General features: G+C 40.3%; 1 protein-coding gene across 1 annotated transcript in view; it reads left to right on the forward strand.

Moving 5' to 3' along the window:
- TTLL11 (tubulin tyrosine ligase-like family, member 11) overlaps window positions 1-27092 on the forward strand; it is a 395726-nt gene that overhangs the window by 152998 nt on the left and 215636 nt on the right. The window contains exons 5-6 of the mRNA XM_006890745.1: window positions 20830-20925; window positions 21656-21771. Coding sequence (XP_006890807.1) covers window positions 20830-20925; window positions 21656-21771 — 212 coding nt within the window. The remainder of the gene's footprint in view (window positions 1-20829; window positions 20926-21655; window positions 21772-27092) is intronic.

The following is a 27092-nucleotide window of genomic DNA, read 5'->3' on the forward strand; positions in this document are numbered from 1 at the left end:
TGGACCTTAAACCTGTGTCCATCTCTCAGCTCTCTGCATGCTAGCTGTGTGAGTTGAGGCTAAATATTTTCCTTTTCTCATCTGTAAAATGAGACTAATAATACCTGCCTTAACAAACCTTACATTAATTAAATAGCATACATAAATCCAAGTGCCTACCATTTGTTGATTCATTCTTTCATCAGTTTTTGCTACATGCCTAGGAGGAGTCAGGCACTGTCCTTAGACATTAGGGGTATAACATTGAAATGGCAGCCCTTAATATAGCAGTCCTTGTTCCTTAGTGCATTAAGCCTATTGTGGGAGACAAATACATTTGAAAGCAATTATTACAAGTGTGATAAGTGTTAGGAGCTTTGGTGACAGAGTCCGGAGGGTGTTAGCACTGCTGATCCAAAGGCTATACCCCTCGGCAGTTCGAATCCACCAGGAACTCTGTGGGAGAAAGATGGACAACTTCCTTTTGTATGTTTCATGGCTTTGGAAACCCCCTGGAGTATCGTCTGTGAGTCATCTTGGGTGTTGTGTGTTTGGGTTTTTTTAAAGTTTTAAGTGTTAGAGTTGTACACCTGTGAGATTGTGGGACATTTTCTGGGTAGGGTGATGCTAAAGTATGTTTCCCAGAAGAAGTAACAGTTAAATTGAAACCTGAAGTAAGAGTTAGAAGATCAGCAATATTTACAGAGTTAAGAGGGAGCATGATGTGTTGTAGGAAGAGAAGGAAGTTCAATGTGATTAGAGGGAAAGGTTTAAGACAGAGATGTGGAAGAAAAGGAGAGAGAAGGCTCCAGAGGTAAGTATAGACCAAGGCATGGAGTCTCCAAGGAAAGTGGGAGACTGAAATATTTTAAGCAGGTGACTGATGTATTCAGATTTTCTTATAACAGAGAACAGTCTACAGTATGGGGTTGGACAGAAACAAGGCTGAAAGCCAGGAAGTCATTAATGAGGCCATTTCTTTCATATAAACAAGAGAGAGCGCTGGCTTGGATTAGAAAGATCTTGATGCAGATGAGGAGAAAAGGTAGATATGAGAGCCATCTAAGAGACAGAATGACTTGAGTTAGTGAGTGACTGAGATGGAGAAAAAGAGGAGGGATTGCTGCAGCGAGGGAAAGATGAAATCAGGTGACGCGCACTTGGGAGGGTGGATTGAGGCCGTGGCAAGAGGGCCAGGCCTGAAAGATTTGGAGTTGTACTTAAAGATATTTTAAGTACGTGTGTGATATTCAAATGGAGACATTTATTACACAGATTCTCCCCATCTCCACCATGATGCATAGTTGGGCCTTTAGGAGAGAGGTCTGGACTGGAGAGAAATATTAAGAACTCATCAGCGTTCAGATTGTAACTGAAGCTGTGAGAGGCTATAGTGTAAGAAAAGACTTGAGAAGAGGCCTGTAGGCACCGACATGCTGTTAAGGGACAAGCAGAGGAGGAGAAGACAGAATAGACAATCTGTTGGGAGAAGAGGTGTCCTGGACACCAACGTGCTTGTGGGGCAGGTCAGCTCTATCAATGCTGCAGAGCTTCCCAAGCAAGACTCAGGCTGAAACCATTCAGTCAGTTCCAGTGCAAGGACAATGAGAGGGACAACTAATTTTACAAGGGAGATAATGATGTCTGATTTCCTCCCGTCCCCAGTGCTAGTTAGTTACTACCTCCACAGTCTCCCTAGAATCCCTGCCTGTATGTCTATGACCTGAGAACATTGGGAACAGATGCAGAGATGTGCAGTCTATGGCATAAATCCTTCTTTGTACTGTGACTGCTACTGGGATGTGAGAACTCCATCCATGTTACACAAACAGACACTACTTCAGCTGGTTCCTTTTCAGGCTTGAGCTTCATAAAGTTTCCTTTGTGTCCAATTTAGAAGAGCTGTTTAAGAAAAGGCCAGGAGTATTTTACCCTGGAGACAGTGGTAGGAAGGTAATGGTAGCATGAAATCAGGAGGGGAAGGAATTGGGTGGTGCATCTAGTGGATGGGGAGTTCATCTAACAGCAGGCAAGAAGGCTGGCTCTTAAGGTCCAGTCCCAGGGCACCTACCATAGGGGATGAGTACCAATCAGCAGGATTTCTTTACAGGCCTTGGGAGGCGAATTCAGGCAAGAATCAGTACCAGAATATAGGCCCTTTAGCCCTTGGGACTCCAGGCCTTAGTTCACAAGCAGGATGTAGCTCAGCCATCAATTACCTCATGGAAAGAAAGAATAAGTAGCAAAACTTAAGAGGCAAACAAAAGAAAACAGGTCATGACCTGAGCTACCTAAAGATTAGTGAAAAAGAGTGGCGACGTTGAAGCATCCAGAAGTCGCCTTGGGGGACTGTGTGGCTGTATCTGTTTGACATTGAGGGCTATTCCAGGAGCATCATGTGAGCCCAGCATGCAGAGCCAAGCCACAGGATCCTGGCTTGGGGAGAGTGGCTGGGTAGAGGGCCAGCGTGGTTGTTTTGCTACCGTGTCTTGCTATGGACAGGCTGCTTGGGGCAGTTGAGGGGTGGAACCGGCGACCTAAGTGCCCAAGCTGTGGGGAATAGGAGAAGGTCAAGTCAGACAGGAAGGGAGCCACTGGTTTGGACAAACCATGTCTGGCAAATGGAGCCACAGCCTTGTGACCATCTTCCATCCCTTGACCACAACTAAATGCTTCCAGACCCGGGGTCAGCAGAGAAGCACAGGGCTAGAGGTCCAAGCACAAGTAAGAACTCTGCCTCTTACCCGCTATGTGACTTTGGGAAAGTTTCTTTATCACCCTGAGCCTCAGAATCCTTATCTATAAATCACCTATAGTCACATACCTACCTGCTTTCATAGGTGTATTGTGAAGAAACATAGATAAAAACACTTTGACAATGTATGAAGTGTGAGAGCTATTTGAAAATGTGTTGTTTACTATGCGTCACCACAATGATGAAGAGAGAAAATATCCTTTTCTCTTTGGGAAGTCCCATTGTGCTTCCTTTATTCTTAAAATATTTAAGAATAAACTTTGCGAGTGTCAGATACTTGAATTGACTTGAAGCCACAAGACTTAGGGATAAGACATGATGCTGCCATTGATTTGCTCTGTGATCTTGCATATAGCAATGAACATCTCTTATCTCAGTTTCTTTACCTGCCTCACAGGGTTGTAAATCAATTCAAATATGATAAAGAGTATGAAAGATCTCTACAAAGTTGTCATACTCTGCAAATAGATTATTTATTTTTGCCATGCAACTATCTTCACTTGTAATCTGGGTCTGGCCCAGATCGTGTAGTATTCCAAGACATAACCTCGAGCCCCACCAAATTACATTTATCTTGCCCATGTGACTGTGACCTCTTTCCAATCATAGCCACAATAACTACTTGGGAAATTGTGATGGCCCGGAGTGACTGCTGGCACTGTGCTGACTGTGGGCAGGTTTCCTGTAATCTGTTGCCTAGGAACGTGGCTGCCCTGTCATTCTGATTTGTCCCCCTGTCATTGCCCGGTCAGCCTTCAGCAACATAACCTCCTGCCAGTCTTCCTGAGGGCAGCAGTGTGACCCTGGCTTAAATAGTAAGGCCCATCTGGGTGTAGATGATGCATGTGGTAGAATTACACATGCACAGAAAGGTTTCCATTTTCCAGGGCATTCTCCCCCAATTCCATTGCTTGATCTGTATTTTCCTCCAGGTTTCTGTGTCTAACTTTCTCTTTAGTCCATGATTCTTGGCCTACGATGTGTGGAGGAGACCCCTTTCAGGTACTAAAGTGTTTTTCCCAAATTTTTTTTTACCCTTCTCTTTGAACTTCAGACACCCAAAAGGAAAGAGGCCAAGAAGAATTGCAGTAGTCCAGGGCTTTGGTTTTATTTGTAGACTCTTTGGGTGTGAGCTAATAATCTCAGCTCCTCCTCCCAGTAACTCTAGCTGGTGAGCTTGAAAGTTAGTATTTTATACCTCAGTTCCTATATCTGCTAATAGGGATGATGTTAGTATCCACCTCACAGAGTATTGTAAAATCAATATGAGAAAATAATGTAGGAAACTGGGCACAGTATCTAGCACAAAAGAATGATTTAGTTAATTGTGTCAGTTGTTACTACTATGATGTCATTTGTTATCTATAACAACAGTAGTTTTCCAACTTGTCTATGAGGAAGTAATTTGAAAGTTATAGAAAAACACCAGTATGGACATTTTGACTCAGTGGATATACTAGTGTTTTGAAGAGTGTAGTTTGCAAACCAAGCCCTGAGCCTGGTATTTGTTACCTCTTTGGACTGGCTCCAGCCTAGCTTACTTGTACTCTACCTGAACCTTGAAATCCTTTCCAATAAGCATGATCCTTGTATCTATGACTTAATTATGTGCCTTCCCAGTTCTACCTTTTTGTTCCTTTTGGTATCAATTAAGCATACTTATATGTGTTCTTGAATTCTCACTATTTTTGGTGGGTTGTAAATTTACGTGGCCAAGAGGGGCTAGTCCTTGGAGAAGTACATCATGCTTGGAAGGATGTAGGAACATCGCAGGAGAGGAAGACATCGGATGAGATGGATTGACACAGTAACTGCGATAATGGGAATAGGTGTGTTCACGTCAGTGAGACCGGCTCAGAACAGAACAGAGTTCAGACCTGTTGTACATAGGGTGGCTATGTGTTGCAGGTGACTCAATGGCATATAACAACAACAATGCCATTTATTTTTAATTCAGTGCCTTCCAAGGTGCTACTTAAATCCCAGCCTATTCTGTGAAGACTTCTTTGACCACTGTCAGATATTTAAGCTTTTTGCTTCTTTTGAACTCTATCTAGCTCATTCCCTGGGAATCTACTGAGACAAGCCCTGGGCTAATTGTGGGCATGTGGTTATGGATAGGACACAGTCTCTGCCCATCAGGGGTGTATAGTTTAGTGGGAAAGATGACACATGAAAATTATAATTTTGTGTAATAAGTGCTGAGAGAGCATACATAGGAGATCACAGGAAAGGGAGTAATTAACTTTGCTTAGCCCAATCAGGGATAACTTCCCCAAGGAGATGCTTAAGCTGGAGTTTGAGGCATGAAGAACAATTTGTCAAGCAGAAAAAGGTGAAGGACAGCCTACTTTCCTGCATTTCCTTTACTTCACTGACTGTTACTTATTCTGCTCCTTTTTTTCAAGACCCGTTGGAAAGCCATAGGGCTCACTCCTTGGACATTTCTCCTCTTATCTATGCTCATTCCCTGAATGATTTCAAGTCCTTTGGCTTTAAGTACCAGTTATATGCTACTGACTCCTAATTTTTTTATCTCCAGTCTTGACTTTTCTTGGGCTCTAGACTGGTATGTATTCCAATTTTAATATTTTACTTGGTTATTTAGTGAGCATCTCAGCCTTCCATGTCCCAACTGACACATTTTAAACTTTGTATTATTATTTGAAGGAAAATTTACAGAGTATATTGGTGCTCATCCAGAATCTGTATATGAACCAAGAAATAAAGACTAGAACAGAATAAAGAGATACTGAATAATACTTTAAAATCAGGAAAGCTGTACATCAGAACTGTATCTTTTTTTGTAATACTTTTTTATTTATTACATTTTTTAATTATTAATTTCAATGAAAATTTACAGAGACTTTGGATTTCCATTTATTCATTGTTGCACTTTCCCCCCTCCAAACCCTCCTCCCTAGTAACACTACCCTCTTGGAAAAGTAAAAGAAAAATTCTTGCATTGTTTTACAATCCCTTCCCCCAGGTCCACTCCACTATACAGCCTTTGCTCTGGACTCCTATCATGACAAAAATACCTAATCACATATCCCTTTTAAACAGTTTTCTCCCTCATCAGTTTCAATGCAGTATACATTATTGAACTCATCCTTCTCAGTCTGCCCCCAACCCCGAGGCCAGTCCTGTTTTACAACAGTGGCACCATGCAGTATTTGTCCTTTTGTGACTGAGATACTTCACTCAGCATAATGTCCTCTAGGGTCACCCATTTTGAATAATATTACATGAGTTCCTTGTTTATCAATGCAGCATAGTATTCCACTGTGTGAATATACCACAGCTTCTCTACCCATTCATTTGTTAATGGACACTTAGGTTGTTTCTAACTCCTTGCTATCGTGAACAAAGCCACAATAAACACGGGTATAGAACTGTATCTTTTAAACATACCTAACTTGGAGGAAGTAGTGAAACTTAATTTCACATGCTTTGGACATGTTTTCAGGAGGGGTCAGTCCTTCATGTTGCTAAAGTGGAGGGTCAGTGAAAGAAAGGAAGCCCCTCAACAAGATGGATTGACACAGTGATTGTAACAGTGGGCTCAAGTATATCAGAGATGGTGAGGATGGTGCAGGATTGGGCCAGGTTCAAATCTGTTGATCTTAGGGATGCTATGAGTTGTCATCAGTTTGATGATATTGGACAAGAACCACAATATATTACAATCTATATGCTGAAAAACTAATCTGAGAAGAGGGATGTGACATCAGGATTGGAGGAAGATTCAGCAACAATCTATGTTATGAAGATTATACCAACTTGCCTTCCAAAAGTGAAGAGGACTTGAAGCCGTGAAGAAGATCAACGTGTACAGCCTTCAGATGTAAAGAGCACTTAACATCAAGAAATTAGAAATCTTCACAACTGTACTAATAGGCAACATCACTGTAATTGAAGAAAATATTTTACTTGTCAATTATTTAATTTTACGTGTATCCACAATCAACAGTCATGGTAGCAGCATTCAGGAAATTAAGAGACATGTTGCACTGGGCAAATCTGCTGTCAAGGACCTTTTTAAAGTTTCAAAGAGCAAGAATGTCAGTTTAAAGATTAAAGTGTGCCTGACTCAAGCCATGGTATTTTTCTGTTGCTTCCTGTGCCTCTGATAGTTGAACAGTAAATATAGAAGACAGAAAAAAATTGATGCCCTTGAGCTCTGGTATTGGTGACGCATATTGAATATGCCATGGACTGCCAAAATAATGAACAAATTTGACTTCGAGGAAGTGCAACTAGTGCCTCCTTAGAGCCAAAGATGGTGAAGTGTCACTGTACATGCTATGGGCATGTTATCAGGCGACACCAATTTAGGAAAAGATATTATGATTCAAAAAATAAAGAATTGGTGAAAGAAAGGAAGACCCTTAACAAGATGGACTAATACAGTGACTCAAACAATGGACTTGAAAATAGTGAAAATTGGGAGCACAGCACAGGATAGGGCAAGTTTCAACCTATTTATTGTTCATAGGGTCACTATAAGTCAGAGTTGACCTGATGGCACCTAACAACAGCCATATGTAACCCCTTCTAACAAACCCATTACTATCAACTAAACCTAAGCAGCCATGATCTTGTGCTTGAACTACTGCAGTATGCTCCTAATTTATACCTCTTTCCATCCTTGCTGCTGCTAGCTTATTTTTCTCACAATAGCCAAAGTAGACAGGAAGCTTCCCTGATGCACATCTTTTCCACAGTCAGCACCTGGCTTAGTTTTCACTGCTGATACTGAACTTCTCCAGCGATTCCTTCCACAGAGGTAAGAGATCTGATTCCTGTGCATACCATCAGGTGAAATCTATGTGTCTAGCCTGTGGTTGTGTTTCTTATAAAAGGTATTTGCAAATAAATCATTGATTGTGCAGAATTCTATCTTCTATCCCCAGCCTCATTTCTGTCACCAAGTCCATGTTTTCTGACTACTGATCCTTCTTCATGGTTCCCAACTTTTGCATTCCATTCACCCATTATTATTAATATTATATCTTGGTTGCATATTCAATCAATTTCTGACTGTAAAAGTTGGTAGAAAGAATATATTTCCAACCTATTGTTCATAGGGTCACTATGAGTCAGAGTTGATCTTATGGCATCTAACAACAGCCATATGTAACCATTTCTAACAAACCCATTACTATCAACTCTGTTGGCTCTGTTGGTTGGTGCATATATTTGAATGATAATTGTATTTACTTACTTGTATGCGTATGGATATTATCTGTCACTCACAACATTGTATTTCAAGATGGATCTAGAAACAGCCTTTCTAATTATTAAAGCAACCCCATTTTTTCTCACCTTTGCATCTCTGGCATAGTATATCATCTGATTTGAAACGTCCCATGCCAATCTATGTCATTTTGCCACTACCTAATATGTCAATATTTATGTGTTCCATTTCTTTCTAAATGTCCAGTTTTCCCACATTCATGCTTTTCACATTCTACGTCCCAATCTTTAGTTTCTGCTTACAACTGTTCCTCCTCCTTTGTGTTTGCTAATTTGAATGCTCAGCCTCAGTTGCCGTGTCTATTCTGTTGTTTTGCTGTTGTGTACCATGGAGTCAGACTGACCCATAGCTGACCCTCCAGTGGGTTAGGAGGAAATTGCCCATCCTTCTTCCACAGAGCAGCTGGTGGTCCTGAACTGTGTGCCTTTGGAACTGCAACTCAACTTATTGCCACTATGCAACCAGAGCTCCCTACTCTAAGTATATGCTTTAAGGGTGCCCTATTTTACATAAGGTTTTTGATGGCTTGCTGTATTTCAGAAGCGGATGGCCAGTCCTTCTTCCTAGTTAGTCTTAATTTTAATGCTTATCTTTAGAAAAATATCTGACAGACAAGCATTTTACCAAAAGAAGCTGATGAAAGACACTTCCCCTTACAGAAGTAGCCATTATTGGGCTTTCTGAGGAAAAATGTGCCATCAGAATTGGAGGAAGACTCATCAAATAACCTGTATTATGCAGATGACACAACCTTGCTTGTGGAAACTGAGTGGGACCTAAAGTGCTTGCTGCAGAAGGTCCAGGACTGTTGTCTTCAATATGGATTGAAGTTCAACATCAAGAAGACAGAGTCTCACCACAGAGCCAGTTGGCAGCACCATGATGCATGGAGAAGAGACTGAGGTTGTTAACAGTTACAGCTTGTTCAGCTGCAGTCAACCCTGTTAGCACCAGCAGTCAGGAAATCAAAAGATCAGTTGCAATGGGAAAATCTACTGTCAGGGACCTTTCCATTGTACTGAGAGGCAATGATGTCAATCTAGAGACTAAGGTGCACCTGATCCAGGCCATGGTCTTTGCAATTGCTTGCTGTTCATCAGAGAGCTGAACAATGATTAAGGATGACAGAAGAAGAATATATACCTTTGAGTTGTGATGCTGGAGAAGAGTCTTGAACATACCATGGACTGCCAAGAAAACTAATAGGTCTGTCTAGAAGACAGTGAAACCAAGTTTCTCCATGGAGGCTAGGATTTTGAAGCTCCGTCTCACATACTTTGGGCACATGGCCAGGAGGGACTGGTCCTTGGAGAAGGATATCATGCTTGGGAAGGTGAAGGAACAGCGCAGAAGAGGAAGACTCCAGATGAGATGGATTTATACAGTGACACAATGGGAATAGGTGTGGTAGTCAGTGAAACTGGCTCAGGACAGGGCAGGCTTCAAAGGTGTTGTACATAGGTAGCTATGACTCACAGGCAACTCGACAGTACATAACAACGACACAGCCAAAGTGATCCTTTAAAAACATAAATCAATTTAATCTCCTAACACTATCTTTTGCTCATTCTTTGCTGGTTTTTGTTCTTATGGTTTCCTCTGCTCGGATTACTCTTCCTTACCTCTTCAAGTGGCTTATTTTCTCACGTATAATTTCCTGAGACTTTCAACTTTGGTTATCATGGAGTGAAAAAAAGACTGGACTTAACATTCTGTTGGGAACAACTTTAACATAAAACATTAAGGATTTTCAAAGTTTGGACAATAGACAACTGAACAAAGGAGCAGAGGAAATCCCACCAACGTGGTCTATGGTTACCTCAGCCTTCTGTCTAGAGGTGTTTTCCAGAACATAGGTCCAAACCTAGGCAGCACTCAGTTATGCCAGTGAATTGAAGAGATGGAGAATGACATGTCAGGAGAATGAAATTCTTAGGAGTTGTGGACAGAGTTGTAGAAAGGGAATTAAATAGAAAAAGGAGCTCCAGAATTCTGCATTGGTTCCGTAGGAATATTTGCTCTGAGGGAGCTCTGGCAGTGTAGTCTGTAGGTGGTGCTGCTAACCCAATGATAATACTTCTGTGGTGATTTGGATTCAACCATGAATCTTTGAGAGAAAGATGGATTGTATCCTGCTGTGCAGCTTATAGCCTCTGAAGTACCAGCTTGAGGATCAGCTATGAGTCAGTTCCAACTTAATGGCAATATGTTTTTAATGAGAGCCATGCATGTGTGCAGTGTTAGTCTATAAGTATGGGTAAAGAATGGTCAGGAAATATATGCTTACTATCTCCTAGGCCTCACACAGGAGCAAGGAACTATTCAAGCTATGAACAGCTGAAGTTTAAAATTTTTGGTGGTCCCCAAGAGTGTTCAGTAAAAACTTTAGAGAAACCCTGCTATAGTAGGTAGAGTTGAATCATCTCATGAGTCAAGACTGCTCCATACCCATCCTAGGAAAACGGAAATGAGGGATAAAATTGATCTTCAAATTACTGACTGTCGAAACAGAACCCAGTGCTTTTTACAAGAATACAAAATCTATACACGCAACACTATAACATTAATAATATTTAGCATTCAATTAAAAAAAAAGTTCACAAGCAAAAAACCCCCTGTAACACGGGGGAGGGGAAATCAAGTCAATAAAACAGATCCATGAATAATAGAAGGAATTAGCAAACAGGGATATTAAAATTGACATTGTGACTATGTACAAAATTTTAAAGGAAAATAGGAGTTTAATGATGAGAGAAATGGAAGCTATTTTAAAAGAATCGAACTCTTTAGAATGAAATTTCAGTGGATGGAGTTAACATCAGATTAGACACTGAAGAAAAAAAATATCAGTGAACTTGAAGATTTAGAGCTAGAATCTATCCAAAATAAAACACAAAAAATAATAAAGATAAAAATGAACAGACCGTCAGTGACTCATGGAAAAATTTCAGAAGGTTTAATATATATATATATGTAATTGGAGTGTCACAGAAGAAAAGAAAGTAACAGAAAAAATATTTAGAAGGAATAATGACCAGATCTTTCCATACTGATGAAAATATACCTATATTCCATGAAGATCAGTAAACCTCAAGTTTCTCATTCTGTCTCTCTCTGTCTCTATCTCTCTCACACACATATATACACACGTGCATATCCCCTACTCAAGATTGATGGTAAAAAAAAATAATTGTGAAAAACCAGTGATAATGGGAAATTTACAAGTAGATAGAAAAGATACATAACATTCAAAGGAATGAATAACCATAAATTTTTCACAAGAAAGTGTGCTCTTTACTGGTCGTCCTAAATGGTCCTTTTCAATTCCTTACCTTCCTTGCTTTACTCTGTTGTTTGTCTCTTTTCCCACTAAAATGTAAATTCCAAGATGGCAGATGCTTTGTCTTGGTCAGTGCTTTATCTCAGTGCTCTAGTTGAACTGAGTTCAGCTGAGTTACCCTCCATCCATTTTCCAAGGTTGTAAATCTTTTCAAGACAAGACTGCCCATCTTTCTCCCAGAGAGTGTCTGTGGTTTCAAATTGCCGGCTTTCCAGTTTGCAGTTCAAACCATTATGCGGTATGCCCCTTAGACTAGAACCTGATATTTAGAATTCAATAAATGTTTGAGTGATAAAGGCAGAAGATGGAAAAGGTAGACAGCAGAAAAAAATTCTAGGACTACTAATGATTCAACAGAGTCCAAGATGTACAGTGGTGAGTGGGAGGAAATATAGATGGAATGGGAGACAGCTGGCAGGTCATAGAGGAATTTGCCAGGCCTGTTGTGGAACTTAGATTTCATTCTGTAGGAAAGGATTTTAGGCAAAAGAGTATTAATATTTAATTTGTGCCAGATGAATTAGAGAAGTGACCTTGAGTGCATGGAAACAAATGAGGAAGCTATTAAAATAGCCTGAATGAGCAATAGTGCAAACTTGACCTAGATTAGAAGTAAAGAAAATCTAGAAAACTTTATAGGAGATAGAAAGTATTGGATTTGGTGACAAGGTAAATGCGAAGTTTGAGGAGGTTTTTTACTAGGTTTTGCTGTTGTTTTGTGCCGTTTAGGGATGTTGCACATTGCGATTCATAGCAACCCTATGTGCAACATCCCTAAACCCTGCTATGTCCTGTGCCAATCTCACTGTCTCTGACACACGCACTCCGATTACCCCAGTCACTGAATCAATCCATCTCATAAAGAGTCTTACCCTCCTGCGCTGTCCCTCCACCCTCCCAAGCATGACATCCCTCTCCAAGGACTGGTCCCTCCTTGCAACATGTCCAAAGTATGATAAACAAAGTCTCAGAATCCTTGCCTCCAAGGAGCAGCCTGGTTTAACCCTCTTCAGGATGAACCTGTTCGTTTTCCTAGTAGTCCATGGTACATTCAATACTCCTCTCCAGTACCACAGCTCAAAGGCATCAATTCTTCTTCTAGCCTCCCTAGTCATTGTCCAGCTCTCTGATGCATAGCAAGTGATTGCAAAGACCATGGCCTGTATCAGGCACACCTTAGTCTCCAGAGAGACACCATTGCTCTTCAGTACCTTGGAGAGGTCCCTTACAGCAAAATTTCCTATTGCAATACGTCTTTTAATTTCCTCGCTGCTGGTGCCAAAAGTGTTGACTGTGGAGCTAAGCAAACAAAAGCTGTGAACAATCTAAATCTCTTCACCATCCAACCTGATGCTGCCAATTGGTCCAGTGGTGAGAATCTTTGTCTTCTTGATATTGAGCCTCAATCCGTATTGAAGGCTGCAGTCCTTGACCTTCTGTAGCAAATGCTTCAGGTCCTCCTTAGTTTCAGCAAGCAGGGTTGCGTCATCTGCATAACACAGATTGTTGATGGATCTTCTACCAATCCTGATGCCACACTTCTCCTCATACAGATGCAAAGTTAATTTTAGAAAGAAATGGTGTTTCCATTAAATAAGAGTAGCCTAAAACTTGAGACTTATCTGAGTGCTCCTGGCTCTGGTCACTCACATGACTCTACGCCATGTTAGCCAGGACAACAATTATCCTAAGGTTCAAATGGGGAAAGATTCTTTTCCAAACTCACACACCTAGCTATTGAAAGACATCAAGCCCTCACTGGCTGTTGAATAGAGACATCAGTTTTTTGTGCATGGCCCTCATCAAAGGGCAGTTTCACAACAATGTGATCTTTCTCCAAACCTAATGCCACTTTTTTCTTCATCCTGCTCAATTTCTCAAATTACTTGCTCTGTGTACATATTGAATAGGTATAATGCAAGAGTAGAATCCTGACTTTCCCTTTTCCTGATTTTAAGCTACAAAATATAACCTTGTTCTGTTCAGACAATGGCTTTTTGGCTAATGTGCAGATATTGGATGAGCACAATTAAGTATTCTAGAATTCCTATTCTTCTCAATGCATCTGTAATTTATTACGATCCACACTGTCAAATACCATTGCATAGTCAACAAAGCACAAGTAAACATCATTCTGATATTTTCTAATTTCAGCTAAGATATGTCTGATATCATCAATGATAGCCCTAATCTCACAACCTAGTTTAAATTTATGGCAGTTCCCTATTGATGTACTGCTCCAACAGTTTTTGAATAACCTTCAGCAAGATTTTACTTGCATATGATATTAATGATCCTATTCAATAATTTTTGCATTCTCTTACATCACCTTTTTAGGAAAGAGGGCAAATATGGATCTCTTCTGATTAGTTGCCCAGTGGCTTATTGTGCTGTTTAACCAAAGGCTGCACATCTCCAGCGGTTCAAAATCCTCCAGCAGCTCCTTGGAAGAAAGACAGATAGTCTTCTTCCATTAAGATTTTTTTCTTTTCTATTTTACCTGAGTGAACATTTATAAGTCATATCAGTTTTTCATTCAGTCATTCATGCATTTAGCTTTATCACATTAATTACAATAAGATATTTAATAGGAAAGCGCTGGTGGCTTTGTCAGTTGGGAGTTGCCCTACTAACCCCAAAAGCTGCACCACTGTAGTGGCTTAAAACCTCCATAGGTGGAAAATGAGTAATCTCCTGTGTTATTTGCAGCATCAGAAATCCAGTTTCTGAGGTTTAACTATGAGTAGGTTCCAACTCAATGGCATTGAGTTTGAGATGTTATTTTATTTAAAAATGTAGTAATGATGCCTTATCAACCATTTATTATATATTGTCTTTCCCTCCCTCTAACTTACCTATTAATTTTTACTCCCCTCTCCCTCTCTTCCCCTCTTTGGTAACCATCTAAGAATGATACTGTGTGTAAATCTTTCCTTAGGTTTGTTTAAAACAATATTGGTCTTCTTCCATCATTTGTCTTCTTGTGACTGATTTATGTCAACAAAATTTCTTCTAGAGTCATTCATGTTATGCAGTGTTTCATGAATTTGTAGTCTTTTTAAGTGTTGTATAGGACTCCATTGTGAGACTATATCATAGATTTTTAGCCATTCATTCTCCATTAGATACTTGGTTTGGTTCCATCTCTTTGTTATTGTAAATAACGCTGTGATGAGCATGAGTTTATATATATCTGTTTGTGTGGCAGCTTTTAACTCTTTATTTGCCTAGTAGTGGAATTGCAAGAACAAATGGTATTTCTATTTCTTACTTTCTTTTTTACCTCTTTTTAAAATTATTATTAATTTTAATGAAAGTTTACAGAGACTTTGGATTTCCATTCATTCATTGTTGCACTTTTCTCCTTGCCCACCCCTCCCCCACCCCAGTTCACTCATCTCTTTGAAAAGTAAAAGAAAAATTCTTTCATTATTATTCAATTCCTCCCCCCAAGTACACTCCACTATGCAGCCTTCTTTCTGGACTCCTATCATAACAATAATACCTAATCATATATCCCTTTTAAACAATTCTCTCCCTCATCTGTTTCAATGCAGTATACATTATTTATCCCATCTTTCTCAGTCTTCCCACAACCCCAATGTCAGTCCTGTTTTACAACAGTGGCATTATGCAGTATTTGTCCTTTTGTGACTGAGATATTTCACTCAGCATAATGTCCTCTAGAGTCACCCACTTTTGTATAATATTTCATGAGTTTCTTGTTTTTCAAAGCAGTGTGGTATTCCACTGTGTAAATATACCACAACCAAACTGCTTTTCTTTTTCTACCAACAGTGATTCCACCTATTAAGATGTATAGCCTCGGAAACCTAATTAAGAGTCCCTATGGGTCAGAATCTTATCCATGACTATGCATTTGAATTAATACTGTGTTGTTGTTGTTGTGTACCATTGAGTCAGAACTGACCAAGGGCTGACCCTCCAGTGGGTTTTCAGAGACAGTAATTGTACAGGAGGAGTTTGGCCATCCTTCTCCCATGAAGAGCTGGTGAATTTGAACCCCATGCCTTAGGGATTGCAGCACAGATTCTTACCACCAGGCCACCAGAGCACCTTGAATTAAGACTAGATTTATTTTTAAAAAAACAAAGATTTTTCCTTAGAATCACAGTATATAGATTGATAAAAGGAGCTAAGATAACTTACCTTCTGCCTCCTTCTTGGGGAAAAAAAAAGGACCAGGTAATTTCCTAATTTTATATCAGCTCTGATATTCATGGATTTTAAGACATAATCAACTAACTAGAGTCTTCTCAGTTCTGTGATTCTGTTTATTGAGGTTCATTGTGTTACTTACTGTTTGCTTCTGGCACAATTCTTGGCTCTTTCACATCCGTTGTTTAATTTCATTCTGTCAGCAGTCCTGCAAGGCAGCTATTGTTATTCTGATTTTTCGTATAATGTTCTGAACATTAGAGACATTTAGCATCTTACCTCACACCAACTAGCTAATGTGAGAGGTTGAGCCACACTGGATAGGCCCCCAGGTCTTTCTGAATCCATAGCATTTCTATATAAGGTTCAATTTACTCAAATACCCAGATCAACATTAAGATATGGGACATGTGGTGCTGCTGGGTGAAAGCAGGCCTGTATGGCTGATGCGGTTTTGCCATTCCTCAGTCCCTCCTTCAGCGCTTGGTATTCCTGCAGCTTTGTATTCATGAGAACACTGTGCATTGAACTGAGAAGAGCCTACTAGACTAAGACAGCACAGCGCCAAGCGTCTAAAATGTAGCAAAAAGTAAGAGTTGAGACTAAAGATGATAAATGCTGGCACTGTAGCCCGCTGTTCTCTGTAGCCTCATCAACATCACATGTCTCCGACCATGTCTGAACTTAGGCTGATGATGTCACCAGAGTCTCTTAAAGGCCTCATCATTCATATCCACTTGTCATATATTATTAAGCAGATCTATAACACATGTAACATCTTCTACTGAATTTTCCACTCTTTACTTTTCATGACCTTGGAAAGAAAAATCGAATCGGGAGGTACTTTTTCCAACTTCTCATCCTTATTGCCTTTAAAGAGTAACTTCATCTGGAATCACATCAAAGAGTGGTCATTTAGGCTCTCGGTTCATTAATGAGAATGAAGCTGCCATTTAATAAAGATCATTTAACTAATGCATATTCTATGTAGACAAGTAAATGGATTTCACTCATCTTTTCTTCTTGAGTTGATAGAGGAGGAGAAGCTTTAACTGTGTCTTTTCTCTTTCTTCCTTTTATTCTCCACATTGTTATTACAGAGATTTTTTTAAACTTTGAGGTTGTATCAAGTATACTAGAAGCCTACATAATTGTCTTGCCTTTTGTTTTTTAATGCCACTACAACAGATACCACAGGTGGAGGGTTTTAACAAACAGAAAATTATTCTCTTACATTTTTAGTAGGCTAAAAGTCTAAATTTAGCCTGTAAGCTGGAGGGGAAGGCATTCTGTCTTTTGATATTTGAGGAAAGTTCTTGCTTCATTCAGCATCTCAAAACTCTGTATTGCTTAGAGATGTCCATGTGTCATGGCCACCCCTGTGTCACAGAATTTCCCAGCACTGCAGAGATTCCCATGCTGCATCTTTCTCTTTCCTTTTCTTGAATTAAGCCAAACAAACAAACAAAAAAAACAAATAAAAAAACACCACCACCACCACACACAAAATTAAAACCAATCCTCAAACTCATTGCCTTGGAAGTGGAACCTACTCATAGCTGACCCTACAGCAGGTTTGCAAAAGCAGTAAATCACACAGGAGGAGATTGTCTATCTTTCTCCCATGGAACTGCTGGTGGATTTGAACTTCCAGAGAAGCACCACCTTTGGGGTAGCAGCATCACTCCCTACATACTCACTGCCAGAGATCCCTTGATACAAATGGTCATTATGACTATTCAAATATTCATAACTCTGCCCCAGATGCAGGCCGTAACCCCAGGGAAACTCCCGTTATGTTGAATGTCAGGATTGTGAGGGGATTAAGGGAATTTGCTACATCCCACACTCAATCCTTTGAGGTTGCTTGGCTTCTTAGATCAATGGAGACCATTTAAAAACTTCTACATTACATCAGCCTGTATATTTGGGAGCATAAAATTCAATCCTTGACACATTTTCTACAGTGATAATGGGAACACTTACAAGAATCTAAAATCATTCCCATCCTAGTATGAATTAGAATCTACCATCTCAAGGATGAGGAGGAGTTCTCTAGATGAAGTGGTGAAGGAAACAAGATGCGTGAAACACCTTCACTTAGGTATCATCTACCACTGCCTGCAAGTTGATTCCCACTGACAGTGATCCTCCGTTGAATTCTGAGGCTATACATCTTACTGGAAGGAGCCTTTATTTTGAGGGTAAGCTGGTGGATTTGAACTGATGACCTTCCAGTTAGCACTCTGATAAGTTACACATTACACCACCAGAGCCCCTTAGTTATCTGGTGCTTTAATAGAAATACCACAAGTAGATGATTTTTTTTTCTTTCATAGTTTCTTGCCTGAGAAGTCTGAATTCAGGCCGTTACTTTAGAGGAAACTTTCTCTGCCTTTGCTCAGACGGAAAGTCCTTGTCTCCTTTCAGCCTTTCTTCGTAGATCCCTTGGTCACTATGTGGCATTAATATCCCTTCGTTTGTGCTTGTTTGTTTAAGCTGCACTTTCGTATCTCAGAAGAGATTGTTTTTGACACATCCTACCATGGTGGTTCAGTAGTTAAGATTACAAACCAAAGATCAGTGATTTAACCTACCCCCCCCCATCTGTTCCACAGAAGAATTCCTTGACAGTCAATTTCCATGATAATTACTGCCTCGGAAACCTGATAGGAAAGTTCCATTATATCTTATAGGGTTGCTATGAGACAGAATTGACTTGATGTCAATAGTTTTGGTTTTGAGTTTCTACATTAATACTATATTCAGACTTCTAACCTCCAAAAAGATGTTTCTGTGTGAAAATAAAGTTCTGTTTATTAGTCTCCACTAACATAATAAAGAAAACCCATTAAAAAATGAGATTATGACCACAGATATTGTGGGGTGCTCTTGAGTTGGCTCTGCCTCATAGCGATTCTGTATACAACAGAATGACATCCCGCACCATCTTCAAATCTCTGTTGTGATTAAACCCTTTGTTGCAGTCACTGTGCCAATCCAGTCAATGAGGGTTGGGATTTACAGCACATGTCTTTGTGCAGAACACAGTTCAATATCTAACAGGTAGCTTGCCCAGTTATGTTAGAACTTGTGAGGAATAAGGGACCTTAGAGTATATGAATTGAGGCTCAATGTCAAGAAGACAAAGATTCTCACCACTGGACCAATTGGCAGCATCAGGATGGATGGTGAAGAGATTGAGATTGTACACAGCTTTAGTTTGCTTGGCTCCACAGTCAACAGTCTTGGCACCAGTAGCCAGGAAATTAAAAGGCGCATTGCCATGGGAAAGTCTGCTGTTAGGGACCTCTCCAAAGTGCTGAAGAGCAATGGTGTCTCTCTGGAGACTAAGGTGCATCTGATACAGGCCATGGTCTTCGCAATCACTTGTTATGCATCAGAGAGTTGGACAATGACCAAGGAGGATAGAAGGAGAATTGATGCCTTTGAGCTGTGGTGCTGGAGAAGAGTATTGAGAATACCATGGACTGCTAGGAAAACAAACAGATTTGTCCTGTAAAGGGTTAAACCGGGTGGGTCCTTGGAGGCAAGGATCCTGAGGCTCCATCTAACATACTCTCGACATGTTGTGAGGAGAGACCGGTCCTTGGAGAGGGACATCATGCTTGGGAGGGTGGAGGGACAGTGCAGGAGAGGAAGGCCCTTTATGAGGTGGATTGATTCAGTGACTGGGATAATTGGGATGGGAGTGTCAGAGACAGTGCGATTGGCACAAGACAGAGCGGAGTTTAGGGCTGTTGTACATAGGGTCGTTATGAGTCGCAAGCCACTCGACGGCACATAACAACAACAACAACAACAGAGTGACTGGAAGGCAAAGCCTCACTTGAGCCAGGAGTCTAGATTTTTTTGTTTTGTTTTGAGGAGTCTAGATTTAAGAATAGGTATCTGACAAACAGTGTTGGAGTTGGTCTTGGGCCTGGGTTGGCTTCATGGACACGTAGCTTGTGCACAGAGCAAACTTCCGTTCCCCTTGTTTAGAAGGGTCTTATACTAGGTTTAATACTCAACTGAGTTCTGATGGCCCAGTGGGTAAGGAGATGTGCTGTCAACTCAAAGGCAGGTGATTGGACTCCACCAGCAGCTTCAAGGAAGAGAGATGGGCAATCTCCTGTGTGGTTTACAGCCTCTGAAAACATGTTGGAGGATCAGCTGTGAGTAGCTTTTAACTCCATGGTCATAGCTTTGACCTTTTGACCTTTGTCACCATCATGAAATTGTTAGTAACATTCGAACATGGGATCTTGCATTTTCATTCAAAAGCTAGTCATTACTGTAGAGTTGGAATTGGTTCATCACTGACCCTCCAGCAGGTTTTCAGTGGCTGTCAATCACATTTGAGGAGATTGTTCAGCTCTCACAGATTGTCTGGCCAGTCTAGGTTGAGTGTGAGATCCAGCTCTGACTTGCAAGTTAGGTGATATTCCACTAGACTTTTGAAGCTCCATTACCACTTCCATAAAATGGGGTGTTTAATCCATACTTGAAATATTAATATATTGTCATTGGGCTTGAAGGAGATTTTGAATAATGAGTGCTCTTCACAATAATTATTGCTACTAGTTAACTTTGTACCTATTTCCTTTTCCTTAGCTATAAGGAGTTTTGGTGGCACATGGATTTAAGTGCTCAGCTGCTAACCAGAAGGTTGGGAGTTTGAGCCCACCAGCCCCTGTATAGGTTTGAGTCTACTCTGACCTTTAGGGCCATTTTGAGCCAGAATTGATGGCAAAGGTATGAAGGTCTGTAAGAATCACTGTGAGGTGAGAGATATTTTTTCCCCAGTGTGTTTGCCTTAGTTCTGTGCAGTATTCTGATCCAGTAGACATGGGATAAGGGTTTGAGGGTGATTATGATACTGATGTACTCCAGATTATGAAAGGTTTCTTTTGATTTTCAGAGATTTAGTTAGGAAGCAGCTTAATAGAAGAGAATAGAAAAGGCAGAGAGAGAAATTGATGGGCTACTACTGGTGCTTAACATAATAAAAAACCTGTTAAAGAAGAAAGAGGTCATTGTCTTATAGCACTTTAGATGACACTGATAGTGCCAAAATGCAGTGCAGGAACTCATCCCATTATCAAAGTTCCTATAAAATTTTTTGCTTTCCATTTAGTTTGACAAGTATACCCAGAGGAAGAGGAGCTGCGAACTAGAGAAGCCAGGGTCAAGGCCCGGGTTGTGAGCTGAGCTTGAATTTATTTTTATCTTAATGATCTAATACTGTACTTGATCCTTGAAAAGAAATTGTGGCCAAAGGAAGTAATTCTGAATTATGTTTATCCTGCCCAGATTCTAGGTTTTGACATTCTTCTCATGAAAAATCTGAAGCCTATTCTACTTGAAGTGAATGCAAATCCCAGCATGAGGATTGAACATGAGCAAGAAGTAAGTATTTTTAATATATCACTGAATATATTCTGAATGTTCCCACTCAATATTGTTCCCTTGGATAAACAAGATTAAATAGTCTCAAATTTGCCCAGCAAAATTCCATTAAAGTCTAAATATTCTTAATTTGGTTGAGCTCCGAAGATAGCCTATTAATATAGGACCTATCTGACCTATGGTCATTTCCCAGCATGCCGTTCTTCCAATTTTTAAGGTCTGGAAACGTAGAAGCAGCTGAACCTTTCCATCAGTTTTGACATGAACTAATTAGTTAGCCTCAGGAGATGAGCTAATTGAAATTCTATGAATATGATTTAGCTGTGTCTACATGCTTGAATCACTAAGATAAATAGTACATTTAGTAGTGGTTTTATTTTTCTCCCCCCTAAAATGCACAAAAAGGACTGGAAGAAAACATACCAAATACTAATATTGAACTTAAGGGGATTACTTGAATTTTTTAAGTTTTAACTCATTTCTGTTTCCAGATTTTCTATAATGAACATGTATTTTGATAATCAGAATAAAAGTGCTATTTCCCCCCCTTTTTATGTATTTTGCTGATTTGTTAAAGGAAATTGTTGTAAGGTGATATAAAGGGAGACTTAGAGAAACCCTCTTGTATAGATTAACCTAAACAAAACCTACTAAGGGATTGGGTGTTGATACATCTGTTGACACCAAATCTCTGTGTTCAGTCTTAACACGGAACCCTTACACATTCAAGCTTTCTCCAGGGGTGTTCGAAAATGTCCCCAGCGTTGTTGACGAAGAAGTGAAAGTGGCTGTGATCCGAGACACACTGCGCCTCATGGATCCGCTTAAGAACATGAGAGAGAGCCAGTAAGTATTTTTTATATCATTTGCTCCTCTCGACTTCGCTTTCCATGGCCCAGTCAGGTAAGTTACATGCTTAGAACACATTAATATTATGGGTACCTTTATGTCTTAAACTAACTAATAAATCATATTTTCATTTTCTAAATACCAGTTACTAAGCAATCTACTTGTTTGTTACCATTGAGTCAGAACCACCTTGTAGCTGAGCCTCCCGCCGGTTTCTGAGGCTGTGTAAGCTGCATGGGCGTGTGTGTGTTTGTGTGAGGTGGGGGGAATGGAATGGGCCCAAAGAGGCCCCGTCTTTGGGTTAGCAGCACAGCTTCTATGGACTAGGTCATCAGAGTTCTCTCCTAAGCAAATGTTGTTGTCATTGTGTACTGTCAAGTCAGAGCCAATCCATGTGTGACCCTCCAGTGAATTTCAGAGGCTGTTTATCTTTTTCTCATGGAACGGCTGGTGGATTTGAACTGTGTACCTTTCGGTTGCCAGTACCACTCCTTACTACCAGGCTACCGGGCCTCTCACAGCTTTCTAAGCAAATAGTCACTCAAGATTAGAAGGTGAAGACATATGTAGTAATCTGACATAAATCTGAGACTCAGCTGCAAATATCTGATTATTACCCTAATCTAGAAAAACATCCCTAAAATCCTACTTAACCCCACTGATAAGAGCTCCTCCAGTTCCACCATTTTTACTAGGTGCTTCTTTTTGAAATCCTCAAGCAGAGATAGTAAAACGAAATGCTGGAGAAGAGCTCAGGCACCTTCAGGATGACTTCCCTTTTCTTCTCCATGTTTGCAATCTTGCAGTGTAAACTTTTGTTTCAAAGTTTGCAGAGCCAGTTTAATGAACTTCGAAAAGTTCTATCATAATTATAATAGATATAATTACATAATTGTAATAAATATACTTCCTCTCTGCCCCTGCACCCCACACTGTGGGGGACATTACATTGCTGTAATGTTGGTAGAAGCATATGCCCCACTTCTCCCTTCAGGGTATTGCCTCTGAATATATGATATTTTTCATTTGGTTGTTGTGTTTTGGCTTTGTTTTACCAAATTCCAGGCTCTCAAAAAATAAGGGTTGAATAAATATCATTGTGCCTTGGTTTTTAGCAGAAAAAGCAAAGACAGGCATTTTAAATTGTGTTTCCCTCACTCCTGACGAATCAAGTTGGCTTAATCACCTCTAGACGAGCATGTCCAGTGCTCTTCAGCTACAGTCCAAGATGAGTAAGAATACTTGGGTCCTCTGACCAAATGCTTTTTGCAGACTACTCTTGTATGGCCTTTCACCAGCTAAGCCCAAGCCCAAATATGGTTTGATCATCCTATTGTTGTGGTTTCATCCATGGCTGTACATTAGAATCACCTAAGGAGTTTTCAGAAATACCAGTGTTAGGTCTCCCACTTCCAGAGGCACTGCTTCTAATTATTCTGGATTATAGAAATGTGGGTTTTTGTTGTTGTTTTAACATTTCCTAGGTTATTCTGCTGTGCAGTCAAGGTTTTGAGTGGCATTGCCCTCTAGAAAAAGTTACCCCGAAGGTGTATTTGTCATACTCTGAGTCAGGCTGGATGTTTCCAACTTGGATGAGTGTTCTGCACCATGGGGCACACTTATTGTCGCCACTGGGCTTAGAATGTTCTCCTGTGGTTTATATAGGCTGATCCTGGCAGGTGTGGCTTCCACCGATTTTGCTTCTAAATGGTAATGCACCAGGACAGCCAGATCCTCCAAGAAACACGATAGCAGCTACACCATTTGTCGCCTAGTATGTATGTGATCATTTTCTTTCACCATCCCAAGGAAAAGCAGTGAAACCTGCCCATTTGATTAGATTAATTGCAATAAAACTCATCCCTTGGAAACCTATTGTCAAATAATTATTGATCTCATGAGTTGAGAGGTTAGATGGAGCAATGGGAAGATTTCTGTGGCTCTGTCTGCCAAGTTGGCGTCGTGGTAAGGATATGCACTGCCATCTGGTTCAAAACCACCAGTTGCTATGACGGGGAACATGAGCAGTGTCCTTCTGTGTGATTTACACCTTCTAACAACCTGCTCGAGGGTCAGCTATGTGTCGGTTCTTACCTGACACCACATAACAACTACAGTGCACGCCAGTAAGGCACAATGGTCCAACTTTTTCTTTTCTTTTTTTAAACAATGACCTTGATGCATCAATTAGTGTTTTGATTATTTTGGTGGAAACAGCAAGTTCAAAGGACAATGTTTAGCCTAAAGCTTCTTAACTTCTGCTACCAAAAACATTACCACCCCCAAACGTGATTAGATTTCTGCTTTTTGTTCCGTTTGTTTTTCTTTATTTGCAACTGGCTATATAATCCATAGGAGCCGGAGATCTAGAGTTGAGTAGCAGTAATACACAGAACCACTGGCAAGGATGGGAAAGGCATTTTACAATTTATCAAGTCATAAGTAGCAGCAGCTCATTTTTAATTTAAAAAGCATTGACTTTTTTATTGATAACCAGAAACAGTTAGAACTTTAAGACCTGACTTCAATTCTAATATAAAAAGCCTCCGTCTCACTCTCTCCTTATCTATAGTATAAAGATATATGTAAGTTTAGACCTTTTTCCTTCAATTTTTTTAAGCCTCACAGCAATTATCCACAAAAGTGCTTTGTAAAGAGCTTTTCTATGTAATGGATTATTATTATCATTTCGATCACTTTATCATGCAAAGGAAAAGACTGAAATTATTCTCAACTCCTTTGTTTAGAAAAGCTTCAGAGTAAGTTGAAAAACACCCTATTTTTATACCCACAGAAAGTGCTTAATGTTTGCAGCACTGAATCATCTGTGTTCAAATTGGAGACCGTGTCACTTCAGCTGCATAAAATGATGTCATACCCAGTCAGAAGCCAGCGTTTCTTACATCTACAATGGCCTAAGTCCTTTAAAGACAAATTGTATCATAGCCTTTCCCCTCAGCCCAGTAGCAAGAGAGGGTCTGAGTGTCCCTCATTTGTGCTTTTAGGATGGCAGTGTGTCAGCAAGATGGTTGAAGTGGGCCTTCACTTTCCCCAGGCTGCCCTGGAAAAGTACAGATGAGGCGTTGGAAGGGACACCTGGTACCGGTGCCCAAGGACCATTCATTCACTCTGCACATCTCCCACGCTAGGAAGCTCAGGAGAACTTCTTGGTGAAATAAAAAGTAATCCTCTTACATTCAGTGGGGGGAGAAGAAAGTGAAAAGCTGCTTATCTCCATGTTGGCTTGCTTGGAAGAGTTCTCTCTCAAGCTCAAGATAGAGATTCAAATTCTAGTCACCCTTAACTGTTGGTAAGATGAAACCTAGGGATGCTAAAGCTGTTGTTGCTGAGCTATTTTGAGCTTCAGTAGTCTTTCTAGAAAATGGGCAAAATGATGTTTAAATGAAACAAAATTAAAAGACATTTAATAAATGGGAACTCAAAACTCATTGCTTTTGAGTCAGAACTGACTCATACATGACCCTCCACTGGGATTTCAAGGCTGTACATTACACGAAAGGAGGTTACTCAACTTTCTCCTTTGTAGCAGCTGGTGGATTTGAACCACCAGAGAGAGGCTGGCACCACCCATAAATTACACCACCAGCGCTCCCTTCATACATGTGACACTTTTCATTGCTTAGGTACTATTCTCTTTCCTGGTATACTTAAAAGTAGAGTTTTGAACTTTAAATTCCTGACATACGTTAAAACTATAGCTTCTAGATGACTATGTACTGGAATTAATATTGGATCTAGTTTACTAGTGAAGCTTCTGTTTCTAGGAAGTGAGCTGCCACTGGCTTAGACATATTTACTTGCTGGTTTAGAAGAAATTGCCTTTTGACTCTCAAACAAGGAAAACCATTTTCATTCAAGGACTGCCTTACGGTGTTGTTATATACCATCTAGTCAGAACCAACTCACAGTTGACCCTACAGTGGGTTTTCAGAGGCACTAAAGCCCATGGGAAGAGACTGCTCATTATTCCTTTATGGAATGGCTGGTAGATTTGAACTGCAAGCCTTTGGGTTGGAAGACACAATTCCTTACTATTAAGTCACTAAAGCTCTCCTGTCTATGATAAGATGTAGTGTTATTTAATAACTCCAATGATTTCCATACTTGGGAGACACCCTGGGGACCTAGCAAGGGAAGAAGGCTAATGTATGGAACTCTTTCCTAGATATCTCTTGGTATTGTCAATGACAAGACAGAATTCACATAACATCAGTTAAAATTGTTAAAGTGTAAAAGTCAGCGTGGCATTAGTACTTTCACCATATTGTGAAATATTATGCCACCATCATCGTCATCGAAGGTACATGATTCGAATCCACCAGCTGCTCTGTAGGAGGATGCACAGTCTCCTCCCATGCAATTTACTATCTCTGTAAACTTCCCGGAGGATCAGCTGTGGTTTAGTTTGGCTCAGCGACATATAACAACAGCAACAACAACAACATCACCTCCATCTAGTTTTAAAACATTCTCATCATCCCTCCAAACAGTACCTAGCTACTGCTACCAGCTTCTCTGATCAGAATCGCAATAGAGGATCCTAGGTAGAGAGGGGGGGAGAAATGTAAAACAACATTCAAAATCATGAAAAGGTGCAGATTTCTCCAAGACAGTGGCCATTAGGCCCACTTCAATCCAGGAACTGAACCACCCGCAGAAGTTACCATTCAACCAGGCAAAGGATAAGCCTAGGATGTGAATAATAAAGCACAGAGGAGGGGTGTGCTCCAGAGTATGAAGAACCATGCAAGACCAAAAGGCCAGCGTTTACCGGAAACACAAAGCTCAGAGGGTCGGAAAGGGCAGGAAAGGACAAGTGGAACCCAGGAACCCAGGGAGGATGGGGGGAAAATGCTGATACATCGAGGCGATTGCAGCCAATATCATGAAGCTAAATGTGTGTAATTTCTTGGATGGAAAACTAATTTGCTCTGTAAATGTTCAAACAACCTATAATCATAACTTCAAAAAGGAAAAGAAGATCTAAAAAGCAAAAAAGAATCCGAATACTCCTTCTTCCTTCCCTAAGTCCTGGGAACCACTGATCTAAACATGGACTTCTGTGGAATCTAGGAATTTCATATAAATGAAGCCACGCCAAGCCTTTTTGTGTGTGACTTACTTCATTTAGCATGATGCTTTCAAGGTTCTAGCATTTATCAGTACTTTATTTCTTTTCATTGTTGAATTGTATGCCCGTGTACAGATATACCACTTTATGTTTATTCATTCTTAAGTTAATGGACAGTTGAGTGAACTACCCCAGGCCACTGCAATTACCTATTTTCTATTTTGTC

The sequence above is a fragment of the Elephantulus edwardii genome, unplaced genomic scaffold, assembly GCF_000299155.1.
Source record: "Elephantulus edwardii isolate Elephantulus edwardi_28Jun2011 unplaced genomic scaffold, EleEdw1.0 scaffold00092, whole genome shotgun sequence".
Classification (NCBI taxonomy): domain Eukaryota; kingdom Metazoa; phylum Chordata; class Mammalia; order Macroscelidea; family Macroscelididae; genus Elephantulus; species Elephantulus edwardii.